We start from the raw sequence: 24,440 nt of genomic DNA on the forward strand, positions 1-24,440 counted from the left end.
GTGTCTCTTCTTAAATTCAGTACAAAAAAATGGAATGGTGAAATTTGAGCAAGATCTGGATTTGAATTACTCAGCAATATACATAATTGTTAGTCAATTATTTGACTAATAGTTTATTATATTTACAAAGCCATAAATTTACCATCTTAATATTTAGAAAATCAATTTATTTGAAAGCAAAATGGTTCGGATTCAAAAAACTGTAGATGATAAAATATCCTGAAAATCTTGATTTTACAAATTAAGGGAGTTTGTTAGAAAAGGATTTGTACGATTATTTTGATCACTGATCGAATAATAATAACAAACAGATTGTGAAAATTTGTGTGAACAGGACACGGCTTGTTTTAAATATGAATAATCATTCACTACCACCTAAATATACAACTTTTCACCATCTTGTCTATGTGGCAAGGTGGTTCCCTACCTTAATTTATTTTTAAAAAATAAAAAAACTCAAAAAATAGTGGGGGACCACCTTGCCATATAGGCAATGTGGTAAAAAGTTGTATATTTTAGTGGCATTGAATCATTATTCTTTAAATATTATGTTTTGGAGAAATCTTGACTTTATTTATCTTTTAAATTTTAATTTTTTAATTTTTTTTTTGCAAATTTTGTTAAATTTTTTAGTTTTTCAAAAAAAAAAAATTAGAAATTTTGACACCTTTCAATAAGATTTAATAAAAAATTCTAACAATTTATTAAAATTGATAAAAATTGAAATATGAATATATTAAATTAATATTTGTTAAAATTTAAAAATATAATTATAAAAATGATAAAAAAATCGAGATTGTCGTAAGGAAGTTTTACCTATCTATTATTGTTTTATTTTATTGAGAAATTCAATTTTTATTATTTTTTAAGTGATCGAATAATAGTTTTGAGCCGTAGAAGTGGGTCCCTCAAAAAATAAAAAATAAAACCGTAGAAGTGGGATGCCATGCAAATCTTGAGCAATATTGCATTCAAATAATAATAATAATAATAATAAAACTTATAAAAATAAAAATAATAATAAAAATAAAAATTGAGCAAAATATTGGTTTAAAGAGAGCTTCTTCACCTATATAATCTATAAAATTCGTAAATACTGTTACATATACCAACATAGATTGGACGTCATAAATTTTTTTGTAAATATTCTCATTTCCGTGAGTGTCACCGACAAATTAAAATAATTTTTAAATAATACAAATTTTAAATTCTTAGTATAAAATAATAGTAATAGATACTATAAAATGGAGATCATCAAGGGGATAATATTATGCTATCTTCAACTGGTAATTTTGATGAGATGATTGGGTCTGTGACCTAAAATTTTGCCAACATTTTCTCTCCTTTTTGTTATGGACGCATCTTAACGTTAATATTTATGTATTTGAAAATTTAATCCTACTTTAGGAGGATATGACCATAAATTAACTTTTTGACCCCAAAGTTATAAAATCTTTAAATTCAATCCTTTTTTCAAAAAAAAATATTCCATTTGTTAAAATTTTTGTTTTGTTTTTTTTTTTTTTTTTTTTTTTTATTTTTAGGGGAAATTGTAATTTCAATAAATATCAGACAAAAAAAGCTCAATAGTTACAATTTCAAAGAGACAGTTATGATAAGAGTCCACCCACACGGCCGAGAAACAACATATTTAACAAGGAGATGAGCCCCTTTGTTCCTTCTCTTCTAACATGAGAGATAGACCAAGAATGAAAATCTTCTAGAATTCCCCTCGTGTTCAAAATAATATTGTCATACCATCCCTCTTCAGAAACCCCTTAGTTTAGAGCCTTCATTACAGTCTGTGCATCACCTTCTAGAATAATCGAAGAGTTGCCCATCAATCTGCCCAATTCAGCTCCTACTCTGGCCTCAAGCACTTCGGCTAATGCTTGATCCAACAAATATTTCTTTAAAAAAAAAAAAAAAAAAATCCCCCCACACACCTTAACTCGAAACAAAACATTCAGAAAAAATATATTTTACTCTCAAAGTATAATAACTTTTGCATTTTAGCCTCTAATGCTTAAAAAGTAACATACGACCCACAAACTATCACATTGTGACAAATTAACCATTCTATTAAGTTTTTCGGTCTTTTTGGACGGATTGAAAGTCGCGTGCGTGACACACGTCACATTTTAACTCCTAAACTCTAAAAAAAAGCCTCAAGGTAAAATGTTAAATACAAAATAAAAAGGAAATAAAAAAAAAAACTAAAACCCCCTTAAGCTGGATTAGGAGCGGTCAAACAATCATCATAGGCTATGGGCGGTTCGACTACTCTCAAACCGCCAAATAAGCAACCTGAACACAAATTATTAATCTAAATTTAAAAATAATCTATATTTTTATGCCAAATTAAAACTCTTTTTAATTTATTTTTTTAAAAAAAAAAGGCCCGAAAAACACGTTAAGAAAGATCGTGGTCCTTTGACTTTGCAATTTGTTGGTCAAAAACAAATATAACGTGTTACCAAATAACAGCTGGTCCCATCGCGTATCTTCGTCTTGTCCCAAGTGGGAGAGGGAGCCCACAACTCCCAGATACTCTATACAACACATCTGACGGTCTCCGTTCTTACCCAATCCCACGTGTACGGCACAGAATCGATGGCCAACTGTACCTTAGTGGTCGAGCACTACCTTAAAATTCCAACATACATTGACCAGCTCCCCCCCCCCCTTCTCAGTTCTCACATACCTCGACCAGCTCCAACTCCCTCACAAAAACCCTCTTGTAAGCCAGAGAAACAATCTCCATCGTCTATTCTTCTCGTACAAGTGAAACCCAATCCAACGGTCTGTAGACAACCGAGCCTCTCTATTTATACTCCACCGCCCTTCGTTCTCTGTTCCCTCACAGTCATAGACCCACAAAGCAACAACTCTCCAGATCTCTCTCCGAAAATGGCGCACAAAAGCGTTGCGATTCTGATTCTGACGTTGTTTGTGTGCTCCACATCGGCATTTTCTCCGGAGCACGCTCCGGCATGGTCTCCAACGAAGCCACCAACTTCGACTCACACTGCTCCGACACCGTCTCACACGGCGATGCCACCAACCGCAAGCCATAGTGCTCCACCGGCGAAGCCACCGGCATCGTATTCGTCTCCGCCAGCCCAAGAACCATCTCCTCCGAAGGCCACTCCTCCTCCTGCCCTGCCTCCGACACCACCGCCGCATCATTCTTCTCCTCCTCTTCCGGCGACTCCACCCACATCGATAGCCTCTCCGCCGTCCGAAGCGCCTGCTCCTACCCAAAACGCCGCCGTGTCGAACAGATACGCCGTCTCAGCTGGGTCCCTGGCCGTGGGCCTCCTCGCCGCCGCTTTGGTCATCTAGAGCTTTTCTCTTCCTCTGCATGCGCTGCACTGGGTGAACCACTACGTATTGACTTATTTTTCAATTATTACCGATCTCTCTCACTCTGTTTGAGGTTTGTTAGTGTGAATGTGTTTAATTTGTTCGGATTATTTCTTATCTCAACCACGCTTATGAGTTTGCTTATCGCGGTTTAATTCGTATTTTGATGATTAATGTGATCGTCGGTCATCATAGTATAATTTTAATTTTTTTTTTTTTCTGAGTTTTGCTGATATTGATCAAATGACTGATTTTTTTTTTTATATATATAAAAATAAAAAAAATAAAAAATTCTCAAATGAACATATTGATTTTTAATGTCACGCCATTCATTCAGTTGTATCCCATTTAAAGATATAATCGAGCCGAGTCAAGTTGTAAGATTTCAAGACAGTTGGCTCGTTTATGAGTCGATCGAGCTCGAATTCGAATCAACTTATAAAATGCATGTTCAAGCTCTGTTCGTTTAAAACTTGGACGAGCTCGACCTCTTTGAGAATAACATTCGAGTCGAGTTGAGTCAAGCTGAGTTACTCGACAAGTTTGGTTCAACTAGAGTTTGAGGTAGACTATTAAAGTTTTTAATGTGTAATCAAAGCGGAGTTCAAGCATGAGTTTGTGAACAACCTCCATATTAACTATTATATACAATATTTAGTATATTGTATATATATACAAAAAAACATCGAGTAACATATAGTTAATTACATTTACTTAGTATATGTTAGTTTATGAACTAACTAGTTAGTACATTAACTAATACACATACATATAAATATTAAGCAACATATATAACATATATTACTTAATTACTAATATATATGCTTAAATTTATATAACTCATTTTTAGAAATATATAAGAGATATGAACGAGCTAACGAGTCTGACTAACAAAATAGGCGAGCGATCCAGTCGAATTTTAAACGACCTAAGCTCGTGAGTCCCTATCATGTTTTGTCTAGCGAGTCGGATGTGTATCACTTATTAATCGAGCGGATTTCTACAGTAACAAAACAAGCGAGTTTCTACAGTATCGAGCTAACGAGTCTGACTAACGAGATAGGCAAGCGATCCAGTCGAATTTTAAACGACCTAAGCTCGTGAGTCCCTATCATGTTTTGTCGAGCGAGTCGGATGTGTATCACTTATTAATCGAGCGGATTTCTACATTAACAAAACAAGCGAGTTTCTACAGTATCGAGTTCGAATTCGAATGAATCAAACTAAACCGAATGGATATCGAGTGAATTGTCGAACGGACCGATTTATTTACCCCCTAATCCCATTTATACGTAGAAAAGATCAAATTTTGGGTTCATGTATCGGATCTTGAACGTTGCATCTTTGTCAAACGCGGAAACAGTTGAAGCCATGAAGTCAATTAGGATTTTCAAAAAAAAGAAAAGACGTTGGGATTCTTTATCCCGAAATATAAGAAAGAAAAAAATTAACTGAAAAAAAAAAAAGAAGGAAAAAAAAAAAAAAAAAAAACTTAATTTACCATTGAAGTGTCAAATGTTTTATGATCGTAACATTTATTTATTTTTAACCAAAAAAAAAAAAATTGTAATATCGATATCCTATGTCAAAATACCCCAATTTTATTTTATTTTTCTAAAAAAAAAACTAAAAAAATTTCCCGATTGACACACAGCAGGCCAGGACTAACACATGGCTAGCCGTGGCTCAGGTACATGTACAGTTATTTTATTTTAATTTTTAATTTTTAAAATTAACATAATGTATTTTTACAAATTTTACAGTAGAATAAAGCACATTTTTTAACATGTTTACCGTGTAATTTAATCTTAACAATAAGAGTAAAATTTATAAAAAAAAAAAAAAAAAAAAAAAAAAAAAAAAAAAGAAGAAGAAGAAGAAGACTAAAACATGCCAACATTAAGTTATAAAATTTGATAATTCAAAGTTACATTACAAAATCTATAATATTTTAAGACGGTAAAAAAAAAAAAAAAAAAAAAAAAACTATTTTGTAAAACTTAATCTCCATTGTCTACCCGGATTGAGAGGAATGGAATAGGGAAAACATTAGTTGTCAGGTTGCTTTAGTTTTCTTTTCCTTTATGATTTTCCAAAGGAAGAAAACCTTGCTTTGTACGGTCCATGTGCCCTGATATTTGAAAGATATGTAAAGACAGAGAGGATGCATGCTTTATGACTTTAGCAGTCAGTGGAACCTTTTTTTTTTTTTTTTTTTTTTTTTACTCATCTAATAATATATATGTCGGCTCTCCACAAAAAGTTAGGCACTTCATCAATCTAAACTAAAATTAAGGCAATTAATTATAATTCATCTTTACTAGTAGGGAAAAATGTCAAGAAAATAGATGTGTTACGATCCTCTTTTGATTTGAGAAAATAAATATTTGTTAAGAGTAGTAATTACTATTTTATTTTCTTTTCTATATAAGCGTTAGTTATTTTTATTTATTTTTATTTCTTTGTTAGTTGTTGTTTCCACGTTAAGTAGTATAAGTCAATTCTAGTCATATTAGGTACGTAATATATTATGTATGTATTTCTATAAGAGTATTTTCATAAGAGTCGCTTGATTAATGACTCAGCCCTAATTTTTCTTAGAGACGTTGTAGTAGTTTATCTATTAAAAGGTTGATATGTTATGAATAAAGGAAGAGAATAATTAATCAAAATCAGTGCGCGCTTACTTGTGAAGTCTAAGTTCCCTCTAGAAACCTAAATTATCCCGTTATGAACTTAAGTTTGTAACAAGATGGGTGGTTGAAACTTATATGTGTAGTCTCAGACTCTCAAGCTCATTCAAAAGGCATCTATAATCTTTATTTGGACAATTTTTTTTTTTAAAATTCAACCATCCTACATAATCATGAATCAAGAACTACTTCGATTAAACAGTGTCAAAGATATAAAAAAATACATACAACAGGAGGGAATGCCCAACATTCCTTTTGATTAAATTATGTTGTTCCTTTTGATTTCTTTTAGCCAAATTTTACTTCTCTCATTTAGCACATATTCAAACTATAGCAGCCACCGAATTAACTGTTTATCATTGAAGGCATCAAGCTATTCCACAATCTAATTTTACAAATTTTGTAAATCCGTACTACATTAATTGCTGTTAAGATTTTATCATTTGAGCTAATTCAACAAATTAACTTGAATCTTAAATAATCCAATCTCGAGTTTAAATGTATGTTTTATTGTAATGTATATAAATTCAATATGCATACACACAAGCACACATAGATCTATATCTAGGTTCATAATAACAATAGTTCAAGCTATATCTATTATATTAAGAAGATAATTCCTTTTTACTTCAGATTTTCTAATTGCGAACTTAAAATAATAAAAATGAAGTTATATGAGTTTATACGATTACTGTTCGTTCAATAATCGAACCTAATTTTGTGTTCAAGATTGACTTATTTATAAACAAACCAAATTTTAGTTGAGTTCATACAAGCAAAGTATCGAGCATGTTGTCGAACAGACTTGTTAATTTCCATCCATAAGTGTTTGATATTTTTCTTTAAAATTGCATCATTAGAAAAGGGCCTTTATCTATAAATTCCTCTGCAAAACATGGCCCATGAGCACCAGTGAAGGCTGACTTCCAGGGTTGGTGAGAATGGGTAGCTCATAAAACCGAGTCAAGACTCGTCGCCCACTCGCTGAGATTATTTTCTTGTTGACGAACCCAATGGGTAATATGGGCCTAATGTTTTGGACCTACTAATAAGAGGGCTAGACATTCACAAGTACTTGCAAGTTGCAACTAAATCCTCACCTTTTAAAAAACGAGTTACAATTTTAAAATCTGTAAATAATTTATCGGATTTAAATTCTTTATTCTTGCACGCACGTCTGTGGGAATCTGTCACCGCCAGGCATTGAAATTTGTTGGTAGCCTGAATTTACTGTTAGGTCTTCGAATTTTGGGTATCTGATTGCTGGTATTCGACGGCACTGATTAGATTCCAACGATAGTTGCCAGAATTTAGCCATTACGGCCGAGCTCCAACTGTACTGTGCACGATTCCGGCCAGTTTGGTGGGAATCTAACCATTTGTGCTGAATTCCAGCCATCTTCACCGGAATCCGGTTAACCTAAATTTCAGTGAAACTGGCCGGAATCTGGCTAATACGGTCGGAATCAGGCCGCTTTCTCCAGATTCTGGCCTCCATCGCCGAAATTCGACAACAGTAGCCGAAATCCTGTCAGCTAGTGACAAAATCTCGTCACTAGAAGCTTTTCGCCATTGGTGATTTTTTTCATACGAGCTTAACGCCAGAAAATATTTTCAAGAGATCATTTTTTTTTTTTTCTGAAATATAATGTCGTTGAAAATATTTTACCATAAAAAAACATTTTATATCGAAACAAACATAGCATTAAAATTTCTTAATTACTCTTATGTGATTGGAGTTCTTGCCAAAGAAAAACGAATGATTTTTCTGTTTTCTTACTTGTTTTTCCTTTTTCTAGTGTTTTCTTGCCAAGAAAAATGAAAGAAGAGAAACGAAAAGAATCAAGAAAAGAAATAAAGAGAAAGAAAAGTTTTCTTCAGGTGGCCGGTCACTTTATGAAAGCTAGATTTTTACCGACATTTTTGTTTCTCCTTCTCCAATTATCCATTGAAGGACACGGATCCTCTCCCGTTCAAATGCAAAATAGACAAATTTACCCCTCAAAATGCATTAATCGGATCCCCTTCCGTTCATTTGAAGCGAAGCGGATCCAAATGCCCATTAAAGTGGGGTTCAGTAAGCTTCTTTTAGTGAATGACTGCAATATGAAGAATTTTATAATGAAATAGAAAATTAAATAAAAAATAGAAGAATAAAGAGAGAAAATAAGACAATTTTGTTTTTTTTTTTTTTTTAGGCAATTCAGTGTTACGCACCTACGTCAATCACTAAAAATGGACAATGATCCTCTCCAGTTTAAATGAACTAGAGAGGAGCCAGTTAATATAATATTAAAAGAAAAAGAAAAAGAAAATAATAATATTGTCCTTTCATTTTTTTAGACAATTTTGCCCTTCCACTTAAACTAACCGGCCCCAGGATTCAAATGCACTGAAAATTGTCTCTTTTTTTTTTTTTTGACAAGTCTACACAAGAGGGGGAGGGAGGATTCGAACTAGTGACCTCCGCTTCATGAAGCGTAGTCCATAACCGATTGAGTTACCTCTTAAAGACTACATTAAACTCTTATTTCTTGATATATTTGCATTACAAATAATTTCTATTGAACTCTTATTTCTTGATATATTTGCATTACAAATAATTTCTATTTATAGGAAAATATTTAGAATAGGTGAAGACAAATACAAGTAAAATAATCAAATCCTATTGCTTTCATTACTTTGCTTCAGATTGTTTTGCTTTGCAATCTGAACAATTATGGGTTCAACCAGGGCGTCAAGGTCTTCCTTCAATGCATCCACCTATGTTGATCAAATAAAAATCAGTCAATATCTCTACATTTATTGAACTTAAGATGTATTACTTGCTTAATAATGCAGCATTTAATCACATTTTTCTTTTGGAAAAGATAAAAATAAACATTTTTTTTTCTTCCTTTGATGCATCAGTTGAATCAAACAAACTGTTTTGTTTGAGAACAATGATTAGTTAAGATACTAAAAAATAAGGTTGCAATTTGTGTTTGCGTATCGGGTTCGGCTCATGTCGAGGCATGGATATAAGACTACATTGGTTAACCATAACCTGACCCATTTAATTAAACGGGTTAAACCCCTTAACTCTAACTATCTAATTTTGTATTGGGTTCGTGTCGAATTCGCGGGTCATATAAAAAATTGTCAGTCATTATATCGCGTGTCGGGTTCAGATTATGTCGAAGCATGGGTATAAGACGATATATGTCAATCATAACCCGACCTATTTAAGCGGGTCAAACTTCTCAATTCTAACACTTTAATTTTGTATTGTATTTGTATCAAATTCACGAATCTTGTCAAAAATTAACGACCTTACTAAAAAGTGTACTTATAATTGAATACCTTGTGAATGAAATCTTCTGTTAATTGAGCATCACGGACAGCCTCTTCTGAAACATGTTCAACAAACAAAGCTGCTTCCTTCAGTTTGCTTTTTGCAGGAAGCTTATCTGCCACCTCTGCTGATATTTTCTCTGCCACAGAGGCTACCTTTTCAACGACCTCTACAACGGTTTCCACCTCTTCAACCACCATTTCGGCCTCTCCTAAAACATCATATTTCCATTAAAAAAAAAATAAATCAGTGACATTACCGGTAAACGACACAGATTTTTTAATATTATTTTATTGATAGATCTCGGAGTAATTTTACTTTTTTTTTTTTTTTTTAAAAAAAAAAAAACAAAAAACAAAACAAAAAGCTTTACTTACCCCCCAAGTATGATTTTTTTTTTTTTTTTTTAAATTATAATCTTGAATCATTAATTTTTCTAATGTCGGTATTCCAAGCTTTAACCCTTTCTAATTTCACCTTTACAGTTTGGGTGCAAGGTTAAATCAAACGGTAAAGATGGGAAATATATCTTATTCTTCTATAAAATTTATAAAAACACAAATTTACACTTAATTATTTTTTTTTTAAAAAAAAAAACTAAAATACATAAACCAAAAAAGGAATATTTTTTTTTTCAAATGTGACCCACAGCGTGGCAATGGGTCATCAGACATCAGTGAATCCTAAGTGTTGTTGTTGTTTTTTTTTTTTTTTTTTTTTTTTTTTTTTTTAATTTTTTTTATTGAGGGTATTTTAGACATTTTAGCATGCTCAATTAAGATTGAATAGAAAATTCTAATGAAGATGTAAAACTAAAAAGGATTAAAACTTGGTACATTGACATTTCAAAAAGTGATAATTCAAGGATATAATTACAAAACTGATGATACGTTTTCATGCAAAATATCCCGAATAAGTTTTGAAGACGGTTACATGCCTTGATTTGAGGATCCTTTTGTATGTCTGATTTATTCTCTTAATATAAATAAACAGTTACAAGTTTTTTTTTTTTTTTTTTTATTTTTTAATTTGTAAAGTTTTCCCTTGAGAAATTTTCCCCCCGGCCGGTTGAGGGAAAACTTCAATCCGATTTAAGCAACTAAAGAACATACAAAAAATAATCTTATTACAAAAAATAAAGTTAAGTAAATTGCACAGAAAAAAATAAGAGAAGCAGATAAAATGAAAGATTTACGTTAAATCATATATATATTAATGAAATAATAGCATATATACCTTCTATCCTTCGTAGTTTTCCCCAATCCTGCTTCCACATCAACGGCAGCGAGAAAGTTAATATAGAGCCCCAAACCCATTTTGCCCTGTATAACGTATAATTAATTAATTAGCTAAGATAGGCCGGTTAAGATTTTTACGTTATTTGTGACAATTTTTATTATTATCAGCAACGCTACTGAAATCGTCGCTCATGACCTTTTTTGATGGAGCATCAACGACCATAATTAATCATTAATAATTCTTATGTTTCCCATTGTTATGCTATGACTTTTATTAGATTTTTAGGAGAATCTTTACTTACCATATAATGTTTTGGCACTTTTCAATCATACTTTTAAAGTTTAAAGAAGTTGCAATGTTGGGTTCTTGTTTTAAAAGTTTACAATATTACTCGTACCATTAAAATTTAGGGTCAAATTAAACGATTAATAAGTTAAATGTCTTTTATAATCCTGTAAAACTTATAAAAATACAAAACTACCTTTTAAAAAAAAATTGGAATAGCTTGACCCATGGCCAAGCCATGGTCAACCTTGGAGTGCTTTTTTTTTTTTTTAGTTAAAAAAAAAGAAAAAAGAGAGAATATTTTGGGTATTTGAGGGTTATTCGTTAGAATTTAACAGAAAATTCTAATAGATAAATAATTAATTTTTTTTTTTAAAAAAGGGAATAGCTTGACCCATGACCAAGTCATATATGGTCAACCGTGGAGAGCATTTTTTTTTTTTTAAAAAAAAAGAAAGGAATACTTTGGGTATTTTGGGGTCATTCGTTAGGATTTAATAGAACAATTTTAATAGGTCCTCAAGGGGTAGCTCAATCGGTTAGGGACTATGCCTCATGCAGCGGAAGTCATTTGTTCGAATTTCTCTTCCTCCTTCTTATGTAGACATGTAAAAAAAATAAAAATAAAAATAAAAAATAAAAAATAAAAATATATATATATATATATATATATAACAGAAAATTCTAATAGATAAATAATTAATTATTATTATTATTATTATTTTTTTAAAAAAAAGGGAATAACTTGACCCATGACCAAGCCATATATGGTCAACCGTGGAGAGCTTTTCTTTTTTTTTCTTCTATTTTTTTTTCTTTTTAATTTTTTTTTTAAAAAAAAAATTAAAAAGAAAAAAAAATAGAAGAAAAAAAAAGAAAAGAAAGGAATATTTTGGGTATTTTGGGGTCATTTGTTAGGATTTAATAGAACAATCTTAATAGGTCCTCAATAGGTAGCTCAATCAGTTAGGGATTATGCCTCATGAAGCAGAAGTCACTAGTTTGAATCCCTCTTTCTCCTTCTTGTGTATAATTGTCAAAAAAAAAAAAAAAAAAATTCTAATAAATGGGTGACATTGCAAAATTTTTAAATATAGTAACATTGCAACTTTTTAAAATCAAACGATATGATTACAAAAGTTTTGAAACATTGGGGGTATGTAAAAAAAGTTTCCCCGTATACATTTTTTATATATGGGCTACACAATTTATGAATTAACGAATAGAAAGCAGAATTACTAAATCAATATGTGCTTCAAAGTCCTCACATTTTTCGTTTTCTTGAAAAATTAATGCTCCATTTGGGTATAAAATATTTTCTGAAAAATATTTTCTGCATTTTTTTGTATTTTAATGATGGTCAAAATCATTTTTCGTTTCCTTAAAAAATTAAATCGTAAAGGGTATACATACATACCACCAAGGGAAGAAGAGCTTTGGAGTGGCAGGGGCTGGCGATTGAAACTTTCCCTTGTCACGATTGACCCTAGAATATTGATAATTACCAGAATCGAGTTTTGTCTGCGTTTTGCTGTTGGTGCTGAACAGCTGAATTGTCTCTTTGTTCATCCGATAACCATTTCCAAGCTTATCTGAAGCGAAACCGGCGCCGTGTCCCGGAGATATATCGCCGGAGCAAGACCTCTGACGGAGAAGTAGTTGAAGAATAGTTCGAAACTTGAAGGAAACCCAGAAACCTGTTCTAGACATATTGAACGTACGGTTTTCTTTGTTATCGACGACAATGACTACCAAGGAGATACATATATGTATATATAATCAGAGATTGAAGCTTGAAGAAAGTCTCAATGAGGTGGAGGATGAAGTTTTAATCTTCTTTTCCAATGGTGGTTACGTGTGGGAGTGTTTGCAAAGACTAAAAAGACTTCTCACGTTCCTTGCAAGTTAAAACTTCAGACTCTTTCAAGGCTTCAAAGCCCCTTTGTCTATACTTGAACATGTTGCTTGTTTGACAGTTTGAGTATGAGAGAGAGAGAGAGAGAGAGGCAGTTAGGCTTGGGGTAAGCCCAATGTTGGGTCACTAACTTTTCTCGTGGATCAATTATTCAGGTTCGGGTTTAGCCCGTTTATTTCGGTGTAAAATATCTTTTTATACGTACTTTTTTTTTTTTTTTTTTTCGGTGATTAACAATTGACTAAAGAAAATAACTTTTATTAGGCATAAAATAGTTTATGCTTCTCATATACATAAATCATTTTTAATTGCTCTCCCACACTCCTGAGTAGCCAATTGTGAGCCTTATGACGCCTACCTGCCCGAATAATTGCAAAGGCAAGTAGACCCCATAAGCGTCCTCTCACAATTACTCGCATAAATTGTAAGCAATTGCACTGGATCTCAATCTCAACCTTCGAAGGCTTTCTATTTTCACACTCTCTTTCTCCACACTTCTCTTCGTCGTCTCTCTCTTTCTCCCAACTCATCAGATCATATGGAAATATAAAAAATATGTGACAATTTTTCATACGAGTCAAATTTCGTAAAAAAAAAATTCAAACCATTTTCAGGGTCGCAAACAAACAAAGAAAAATAACTACTTTTTTTTTTTTAAAAAAAAAAAAACACTATTTTCAGTTGAAAAACATTTTTTCTAAAAAGAATATTTTAAGTCAAAACAAACAAAGTCTTCAAAAATTAGTTTGAAATTTTTCCGTTTTTATAAAATAATTTTATCCCTTATTTTTAAGGAACCGGTTATTTTTCATTTTATTTGAAACGGAAAGATTCTTCTCCCAACAAACATTGGGTTCAGTTTAAAGCCTAAAAAGAAAGAGAGAGACATTATGGGCCGAGCGGCCCGAGCCTAAATTTAGTTCACTATCTTTGGTCTTGAATGAAGCCTTGGGGTTTGGGTGGAAGCGTCAAATTAGTTCATTATCTGTTGTTGTGGTTCAGTAGAACAAATTGAGGGGAGAAGTGGAGAACAAGGAAGCTTTGCTTAAAAGGAAATTGTAGTTGCGAAATTGTCTTTAGAGTAATGTGAAGGGTAAAATTGTCTTTTTGACATTTCTGTGGACAATTTGCCCTTTACATTATATCAACAAGTACTCTTCCGTTCATTTGAACCAGAGAAAATTCTTGTCTACTTAAGGTATGTCTTGCACGATTTTCAAAAAAAGGAAGTGGGTAGCCATTCAAAAACCTTGAGGGAGAATTCTCCTTAGTAACTTTCACGAACAATAGTTTTAAGTTCCAGCGAGCGAGTTCTTCGTGGAAAAAATTCTGTAGAATAAGATTAGAGTTCTGGAGCCATTACCGTTGGAGGGAACGTGCCATTTGCTGGGTGGTAAGCCTGTGTCTAGATCACAAAGGTTTTGTAAGTATAGACCGGTTGAAACAATCATTCTTTTATATACAGTGGAATTCCTATGGGGTTGGTTTGCCCCGAGAATGGTTTTTCTTATGTAGCGTTTTTTAAAAGTTTTTACTTCATCACCAAAATTTGTATTATTTGTGATGTATAGTCTTTCGTAGTATCTAAATTTTGGTGACGTTGTGTTTAGTGTTTGAATTGAAAACTGATCAAATTGATCACCTTAACTTTATGTTAAATTGACACTCACTAATTTCTTAAAGTTTGGGGTCAATTGTGAATTTTCATTACATAAGAAATTTTATATTGAATCTCGCTTAATTAGCCTAGCGATAGTCTTATTATATAGCCCATAAGGCAAATATATTTCAAATGGACCCAAGAAAAAAAATAAATAAATAAAAATAGTGGTCCAATTATAAGAATCCAAAACATGCAACTCTCCCCTAACTACCTAAAGAGCAACTAACCACGAAGAAGCTGACGTGGAAGTTTGAGTACTTGGCATAATTTACCCTTAAAAAAAAAGAGTAATGATTGAATACCACCCAAAGATACGATTTTTTACCACCTTGCCACATTGGCAAGGTGGTCCCCTACCTTAATTTATTTTTAAAAAATAAAAAAATTCAAAAAGTAGTGGGGGACCACCTTGCCACATAGGCAAGGTGGTGAAAAGTTGTATCTTTAGGTGGTATTCAATCATTACTCTAAAAAAAATAGGAAAAAGTACACATATCATTCTCAAACTACCACTCAATTGTCAATGTATCCTCCAAATTACCAATTGTGTCAATGTTTCCCCTCAAATTACCAAAAAAAGTTAATGTTCCCCCTAATACCAACAAAAAGACAAAAATGACCCTAAATTTTTTTGAATAAGGCAAAAATGTCCTTATATATTCAAAAAAAAAATAATAAAAACTAAAACTAAAAAATTTAAAATTTAAAAGAACTAAAAAAAGAAATTTTTTTTTTAAAAAAATAAAAATAAAAAACGAAAAAGAACGAATTTTTTTTTTTTTTAAAAAAAAATGAAAATGAAAAAATAACTGAAAATTATTAAAAAAAAAAAAACAAACGAAAAAGAAAAAGAAAAACCAGCTTTTTATTAAATTAAAAAAACGAAAAAGAACAAATTTTTTTTTTTAAAAGAAAATTATTATTATTATTTTTTTTTTAAAAAAAAACGAACAAAAAGAAAGAAAGAAAAAACAGTTTTTAATTTTGTTATTATTTTTTTGGAATAAATTTTTGTTATTTTATATTTTTTTAATAATTTTTTTAGTTTTTATTTTATTTTAATAACTTTATGAAGGGTATTTTTGTCATTAGTGGGACATTGACATTTTTTGGTAGTTTAGGGGGGGGGACATTGACACAATTGGTAGTTTGGGGGATACATTGACAATTAGGTAGTAGTTTGAGGGGGTTATGTGTACTTTTCCCAAAAAAATAATGCAAAATTAGTCTCAATGGATATAGTGAGTTTGACATTGCGATTTCGTAGACAAAATGTGTGAGTTTAAACCAAATTACAGAAATGTGTGATTTTAAAAATTGTGATTTGAAAACGTAAAAAATTTGCTTTTTCAAATTATAGAAAATGATGTGATTTTTTTGAAAATGCACAATTTTAAATACTAAGAATGATATTTTAAAGGTCAAACTATGATTTTGTCAAATGCTTAACTATGTTCTTAAAAATCACGTTTTCAAATCGCACATTTTAAATTACGAACCCAAACAGGCCCTTACACTAATTTGCAATAAGCTCTTTGTAGTATAAAAATGTTCTAAGAATTCCTCTAGTATACAAAAATAACAAATAAGTCTCAACTAATTTAATATTTTCTTAGTAATGCCAATTTTTTTTTTTTTTTTTTTTTTTATTTCATAACTATTGGATCGAGCCTTTGATCATCTCATATGGAAGTTAATTGATATTTTGCGAAGAAAGGTAAAAATTTTTATGATATTCTATAACTTGTAGCTAAGGCAAAGATTATAGCTTGTAGCTTAGGAATTATTAGACTTATAGCTTAATTTTATATCATAGCTTGTAGCCTGCATGGCCTGTGTACTTGGTAGTATGATTAGGCTTGTAGCTAGCCTTGTACAGTGCTTTATGGACCATGTGTTTAAAGATGGTGATGTTGAAGATGAAGCTAGGTCCATGTAAAAGCTAGACAATTTTAAAAGCTCTATTAGCTAATCTCAACTCTCTTTTATGTTTTAGATTGGTTTCTTGAATTGTTCTTGGCATATTTATGGTACATTTGGATGTTGAATTTTTAAAATCAGAATTGAATTTTTATTGTCTTTGCGAATTTTGAGGTAAGAAAATGTGTTTGGGTGATAAATATAATTTTTTTTTTTTTTTGAAATTGTGTTTGAGTTTTGGATTTTTGAGATTAAAAAGTAGTATTTTTTAATAGTAGAAAATGATTAGAAATGATTGGAGGGATGAAAAGTTGTGTATAATGGTTGGTGTTATAAAAAGTAGTGTGTAATAATAATTATTTATTATAAAAAATATTATTTAATTTAAATAATTATTATTTGGGTGGGACCCAAGCGTTTTTTTGTTCTTTTGAAAACCGGCTTTATACGTGGAGTGAGACCCACGCGTAAAGCCGTTTTTCTCTTGAATTCTGCTTGAATTCGGGTATTTTTTCAGGTTGAAAGCGAGTTGAGCCTGGGTGGCCGAGTTTTAAAAAAAAACCTAGAAAGAATCTCGGTTCCCATTCAGATCATAAAGATCTTTGGCTTCCTGTTACGAAAATTGGTAAATCATAAATTTTCCAAAGGTATGTTATTGAAATTTTATTTTAATTATAAGAAATATATAATTGTAATTATTTGAGATTATGAAGAATAATGACTCTATTGAGTCCTAATCAAATTATAAGCGACCTCAAGCCAAATTATATTTAGCCCATCTATTAGTAGGTCACTGCTTAAAAAAAAAAAAAGAAACTTTCTAATTACCATCCTAATGACAGAGATCGAGTTTGAAGACCATAACTACGAAAATGACTTTATCAACCATTTAATCATAATTTTTTTTAAAGACAATTTGGAATAATATTGCACATTTTGTTAAATTGTTTATTTATTTAGTTAATTATATTCCTCTTTTTTTTTTTTTAATCAATTTTTGCTCAACCTTATCTTTTAATCTTGTCACATGTGAATCAAAATTCTGAATCCACTCCTGTTGTTGCCACATTTTTTCCGTGATGAATTAACTTCGAGTGCTTTGGAGTTTGAACAAATGTAACAAACATTAAAGAGGAGGTTTTTGTTTTTGTCTTTTTTTTATTATTATTTTTTTTAAAAAAATTTTTTATACATAAATAATTAAGAGAAAATCTATCATAAATTCTTGAGTAAAAGAGCAATTTGAAATCACTCCCCCACTTTTTAAAATTCTATTTTTGCTATTTAAGTTTTTCACAAATTTGAAATCAATCATTCTGCAATTTTTTCATCTATTTTCGCAACTTCCATTAGTTCCATGTCAACCTTTTCACCACATTAACTTAAAATATTATTTTTTATTATATTATTAAAAAAATTAAATTTTTATTTTTATTTTTTTAAAAAAAATAAAAATAAAAACGAGGGTGGCTGCCAAACCAAAAGATTGAAAATTCTGACAGAAATCATATTGCGCAAATTAATACAGGAAAAAAATTTATTAGTAGGCCACAAAATTTAAAAATAATACTAAACAAAAGATTTTTTTTTTTTTTTTTTTGACATCTAAACAAAAGATTTGAAAGCTTCATTATTTATGATTTTTGGGTCGTTATCAAGCTTTATAAACATTTGGTGTCATTTAAAGCATGAAACAAAGAAATTAATAAGAGTAGACTAAGCAGCATACATGATCAGTTAGCCCAATTGATCAAAGTCTCTTCTCTTTTCTTTTTTTATTATTTTTTTATTTTTTATTATTATTATTATTATTATTATTTTTAACTACGCTGAATCTCACTTAAATTAGTCTGACAATAAGACTAACAAAAGAGAGAATAATAAATTAATCTATCGAGTAATGTTATACATCACTCATTATCTCATTTTCATCTTTTAAAATTTATGTGACGTGGTCTCCCATACCATTTGATCTTTTAGGAAATGAGATAATGCGAGTGATATATGGCATTATTATTTCGTGCATGGAGATAATAAAGTGATGTATAGCATTACTTTAATCCATCATATAGCAAGAAATAAAAAATGAAATACATCACCCGTTATCCCCAAAACTTATTGGTGATGGGTTTTTAGGTGGGGAAACGAGTAATACTATACATCACATCCCATCACCCCCATCCCTCAAAGTCCAGGTGACCTGGATCCCATTTTGTGTATATAGATTAGTTTCTTGGTTAGGGACCATGCCATATAGGCTTTAGGGAATAGGGTGTGTTAGAATATTGGTTGAAAATGATTAAATTTACCTATTTCTTAAGGTAATTAACTCTAATAGTGTTATATATAGCATTACTCATCATATAACTTACAAGTCTAATAAATTTTCAAAGGACCAAGAAATTAAAAAAAAAAAGAAAAAAGAAAAGTGGTTCAATTAACCACAATGAAGCTGACGTGGTAGCATGAGTACATGACATAACTTACCCCTAAAAATATTTAATAGAACCTGTATAAAGGAAAAATAATACTACTTTTCACATTTATTTTATTTTTATTGACGTGCCGATTTTGATTTTTTCTTTTTAAAAAAAGTAGTTGATATTAAAAGTCACTTAAAATATGTTCAATATAAAATAGATGCAACAAATAAATATGAAGAATAATATTACTATCAAAACCTCAATAATCTGTAGAATAAATTTTTATATCACAAGATGTGATTTGAAAAAAGTCGAAATCACAGAAACTGATGCTCTATTTGTTTGGGCGTAAAATATTTTATGTATTTTTTAGTGTTTGGTGCAACCGAAAATAATAGTCAACAAACATTAGGTTCAGTTTAAAGCCTAAAAAGAAAGAGAGAGACATTATGGGCCGAGCGGCCCGAGCCTAAATTTAGTTCACTATCTTTGGTCTTGAATGAAGCCTTGGGGTTTGGGTGGAAGCGTCAAATTAGTTCATTATCTGTTGTTGTGGCTCAGTAGAACAAATTGAGGGGAGAAGTGGAGAACAAGGAAGCTTTGCTTAAAAGGAAATTGTAGTTGCGAAATTGTCTTTAGAGTAATGTGAAGGGTAAAATTGTCTTTTTGACATTTCTGTGGACAATTTGCCCTTTACATTATATCAACAAGTACTCTTCCGTTCATTTGAACCAGAGAAAATTCTTGTCTAATTAAGGTATGTCTTGCACGATTTTCAAAAAAAGGAAGTGGGTAGCCATTCAAAAACCTTGAGGGAGAATTCTCCTTAGTAACTTTCACGAACAATAGTTTTAAGTTCCAGCGAGCGAGTTCTTCATGGAAAAGATTCTGTAGAATAAGATTAGAGTTCTGGAGCCATTACCGTTGGAGGGAACGTGCCATTTGCTGGGTGGTAAGCCTGTGTCTAGATCACAAAGGTTTTGTAAGTATAGACCGGTTGAAACAATCATTCTTTTATATACAGTGGAATTCCTATGGGGTTGGTTTGCCCCGAGAATGGTTTTTCTTATGTAGCGTTTTTTAAAAGTTTTTACTTCATCACCAAAATTTGTATTATTTGTGATGTATAGTCTTTCATAGTATCTAAATTTTGGTGACGTTGTGTTTAGTGTTTGAATTGAAAACTGATCAAATTGATCACCTTAACTTTGTTTTAAATTGAGACTTTCACTAATTTCTTAAAGATTGGGGTCAATTGTGAATTTTCATTACATAAGAAATTTTATATTGAATCTCGCTTAATTAGCCTAGCGATAGTCTTATTATATAGCCCATAAGGCAAATATATTTCAAATGGACCCATGAAAAAAAAAATAAAAAAAAAATAGTGGTCCAATTATAAGAATCCAAAACATGCAACTCTCCCCTAACTACCTAAAGAGCAACTAACCACGAAGAAGCTGACGTGGAAGTTTGAGTACTTGGCATAATTTACCCTTAAAAAAAAAGAGTAATGATTGAATACCACCCAAAGATACGATTTTTTACCACCTTGCCACATTGGCAAGGTGGTCCCCTACCTTAATTTATTTTTAAAAAATAAAAAAATTCAAAAAGTAGTGGGGGACCACCTTGCCACATAGGCAAGGTGGTGAAAAGTTGTATCTTTAGGTGGTATTCAATCATTACTCTAAAAAAAATAGGAAAAAGTACACATATCATTCTCAAACTACCACTCAATTGTCAATGTATCCTCCAAATTACCAATTGTGTCAATGTTTCCCCTCAAATTACCAAAAAAAGTTAATGTTCCCCCTAATACCAACAAAAAGACAAAAATGACCCTAAATTTTTTTGAATAAGGCAAAAATGTCCTTATATATTCAAAAAAAAAATAATAAAAACTAAAACTAAAAAATTTAAAATTTAAAAGAACTAAAAAAAGAAATTTTTTTTTTAAAAAAATAAAAATAAAAAACGAAAAAGAACGAATTTTTTTTTTTTTTAAAAAAAAATGAAAATGAAAAAATAACTGAAAATTATTAAAAAAAAAAAAACAAACGAAAAAGAAAAAGAAAAACCAGCTTTTTATTAAATTAAAAAAACGAAAAAGAACAAATTTTTTTTTTTAAAAGAAAATTATTATTATTATTTTTTTTTTAAAAAAAAACGAACAAAAAGAAAGAAAGAAAAAACAGTTTTTAATTTTGTTATTATTTTTTTGGAATAAATTTTTGTTATTTTATATTTTTTTAATAATTTTTTTAGTTTTTATTTTATTTTAATAACTTTATGAAGGGTATTTTTGTCATTAGTGGGACATTGACATTTTTTGGTAGTTTAGGGGGGGGGACATTGACACAATTGGTAGTTTGGGGGATACATTGACAATTAGGTAGTAGTTTGAGGGGGTTATGTGTACTTTTCCCAAAAAAATAATGCAAAATTAGTCTCAATGGATATAGTGAGTTTGACATTGCGATTTCGTAGACAAAATGTGTGAGTTTAAACCAAATTACAGAAATGTGTGATTTTAAAAATTGTGATTTGAAAACGTAAAAAATTTGCTTTTTCAAATTATAGAAAATGATGTGATTTTTTTGAAAATGCACAATTTTAAATACTAAGAATGATATTTTAAAGGTCAAACTATGATTTTGTCAAATGCTTAACTATGTTCTTAAAAATCACGTTTTCAAATCGCACATTTTAAATTACGAACCCAAACAGGCCCTTACACTAATTTGCAATAAGCTCTTTGTAGTATAAAAATGTTCTAAGAATTCCTCTAGTATACAAAAATAACAAATAAGTCTCAACTAATTTAATATTTTCTTAGTAATGCCAATTTTTTTTTTTTTTTTTTTTTTTATTTCATAACTATTGGATCGAGCCTTTGATCATCTCATATGGAAGTTAATTGATATTTTGCGAAGAAAGGTAAAAATTTTTATGATATTCTATAACTTGTAGCTAAGGCAAAGATTATAGCTTGTAGCTTAGGAATTATTAGACTTATAGCTTAATTTTATATCATAGCTTGTAGCCTGCATGGCCTGTGTACTTGGTAGTATGATTAGGCTTGTAGCTAGCCTTGTACAGTGCTTTATGGACCATGTGTTTAAAGATGGTGATGTTGAAGATGAAGCTAGGTCCATGTAAAAGCTAGACAATTTTAAAAGCTCTATTAGCTAATCTCAACTCTCTTTTATGTTTTAGATTGGTTTCTTGAATTGTTCTTGGCATATTTATGGTACATTTGGATGTTGAATTTTTAAAATCAGAATTGAATTTTTATTGTCTTTGCGAATTTTGAGGTAAGAAAATGTGTTTGGGTGATAAATATAATTTTTTTTTTTTTTTGAAATTGTGTTTGAGTTTTGGATTTTTGAGATTAAAAAGTAGTATTTTTTAATAGTAGAAAATGATTAGAAATGATTGGAGGGATGAAAAGTTGTGTATAATGGTTGGTGTTATAAAAAGTAGTGTGTAATAATAATTATTTATTATAAAAAATATTATTTAATTTAAATAATTATTATTTGGGTGGGACCCAAGCGTTTTTTTGTTCTTTTGAAAACCGGCTTTATACGTGGAGTGAGACCCACGCGTAAAGCCGTTTTTCTCTTGAATTCTGCTTGAATTCGGGTATTTTTTCAGGTTGAAAGCGAGTTGAGCCTGGGTGGCCGAGTTTTAAAAAAAAACCTAGAAAGAATCTCGGTTCCCATTCAGATCATAAAGATCTTTGGCTTCCTGTTACGAAAATTGGTAAATCATAAATTTTCCAAAGGTATGTTATTGAAATTTTATTTTAATTATAAGAAATATATAATTGTAATTATTTGAGATTATGAAGAATAATGACTCTATTGAGTCCTAATCAAATTATAAGCGACCTCAAGCCAAATTATATTTAGCCCATCTATTAGTAGGTCACTGCTTAAAAAAAAAAAAGAAACTTTCTAATTACCATCCTAATGACAGAGATCGAGTTTGAAGACCATAACTACGAAAATGACTTTATCAACCATTTAATCATAATTTTTTTTAAAGACAATTTGGAATAATATTGCACATTTTGTTAAATTGTTTATTTATTTAGTTAATTATATTCCTCTTTTTTTTTTTAATCAATTTTTGCTCAACCTTATCTTTTAATCTTGTCACATGTGAATCAAAATTCTGAATCCACTCCTGTTGTTGCCACATTTTTTCCGTGATGAATTAACTTCGAGTGCTTTGGAGTTTGAACAAATGTAACAAACATTAAAGAGGAGGTTTTTGTTTTTGTCTTTTTTTTTTTTTTTTTAAAAAAAAAAAAATTTTTTATACATAAATAATTAAGAGAAAATCTATCATAAATTCTTGAGTAAAAGAGCAATTTGAAATCACTCCCCTACTTTTTAAAATTCTATTTTTGCTATTTAAGTTTTTCACAAATTTGAAATCAATCATTCCGCAATTTTTTCATCTATTTTCGCAACTTTCATTAGTTCCATGTCAACCTTTTCACCACATTAACTTAAAATATTATTTTTTATTATATTATTAAAAAACTTAAATTTTTATTTTTATTTTTTTTAAAAAAAATAAAAATAAAAATGAGGGTGGCTGCCAAACCAAAAGATTGAAAATTCTGACAGAAATCATATTGCGCAAATTAATACAGGAAAAAATTTTATTAGTAGGCCACAAAATTTAAAAATAATACTAAACAAAAGTTTTTTTTTTTTTTTGACATCTAAATAAAAGATTTGAAAGCTTCATTATTTATGATTTTTGGGTCGTTATCATGCTTTATAAACATTTGGTGTCATTTAAAGCATGAAACAAAGAAATTAATAAGAGTAGACTAAGCAGCATACATGATCAGTTAGCCCAATTGATCAAAGTCTCTTCTCTTTTCTTTTTTATTTATTATTATTTTTAACTACGCTGAATCTCACTTAAATTAGTCTAACAATAAGACTAACAAAAGAGAGAATAATAAATTAATCTATCGAGTAATGTTATACATCACCCATTATCTCATTTTCATCTTTTAAAATTTATGTGACGTGGTCTCCCATACCATTTGATCTTTCAGGAAATGAGAGATAATGCGAGTGATATATGGCATTACTATTTCATGCATGGAGATAATAAAGTGATGTATAGCATTACTCTAATCCATCATATAGCAAGAAATAAAAAATGTTATACATCACCCCGTTGTCCCCAAAACTTATTGGTGATGGGTTTTTAGGTGGGGGAACGAGGAATACTATACATCACATCCCATCACCCCCATCCCTCAAAGTCCAGGTGACCTGGATCCCATTTTGTGTATGTAGATTAGTTTCTTGGTTAGGGACCATGCCATATAGGCTTTAGGGGATAGAGTGTGTTAGAATATTAGTTAAAAATAATTACATTTACCTATTTCTATAAGCTAATTAACTTTAATAGTGTTATGTATAGCATTACTCATCATATAACTCACAAATCTAATAAATTTTCAATGGACCAAAAAAAAATGAAAAGAAAAGTGGTTCAATTAACCACAATGAAGCTGACGTGGTAGCATGAGTACATGACATAACTTACCCCTAAAAATATTTAA

The 24,440-nt window shown here is 30.4% G+C and overlaps 1 protein-coding gene across 1 annotated transcript; it reads right to left on the minus strand.

Annotated features, from left to right (window-relative positions):
- Window positions 1-8,605: 8,605 nt before the first annotated feature.
- LOC133882674 (uncharacterized) lies at window positions 8,606-12,771 on the minus strand. The gene is made up of 4 exons (XM_062321879.1): window positions 12,335-12,771; window positions 10,630-10,715; window positions 9,402-9,604; window positions 8,606-8,822 (listed from the first exon to the last, which is right to left on the minus strand). Exons 1-4 carry the CDS (start codon window positions 12,625-12,627, stop codon window positions 8,718-8,720), a joined length of 687 nt encoding a protein of 228 aa, XP_062177863.1. The 5' UTR covers window positions 12,628-12,771; the 3' UTR covers window positions 8,606-8,717.
- Window positions 12,772-24,440: the final 11,669 nt, after the last annotated feature.

Source organism: Alnus glutinosa, chromosome 11, assembly GCF_958979055.1.
Source record: "Alnus glutinosa chromosome 11, dhAlnGlut1.1, whole genome shotgun sequence".
NCBI lineage: Eukaryota > Viridiplantae > Streptophyta > Magnoliopsida > Fagales > Betulaceae > Alnus > Alnus glutinosa.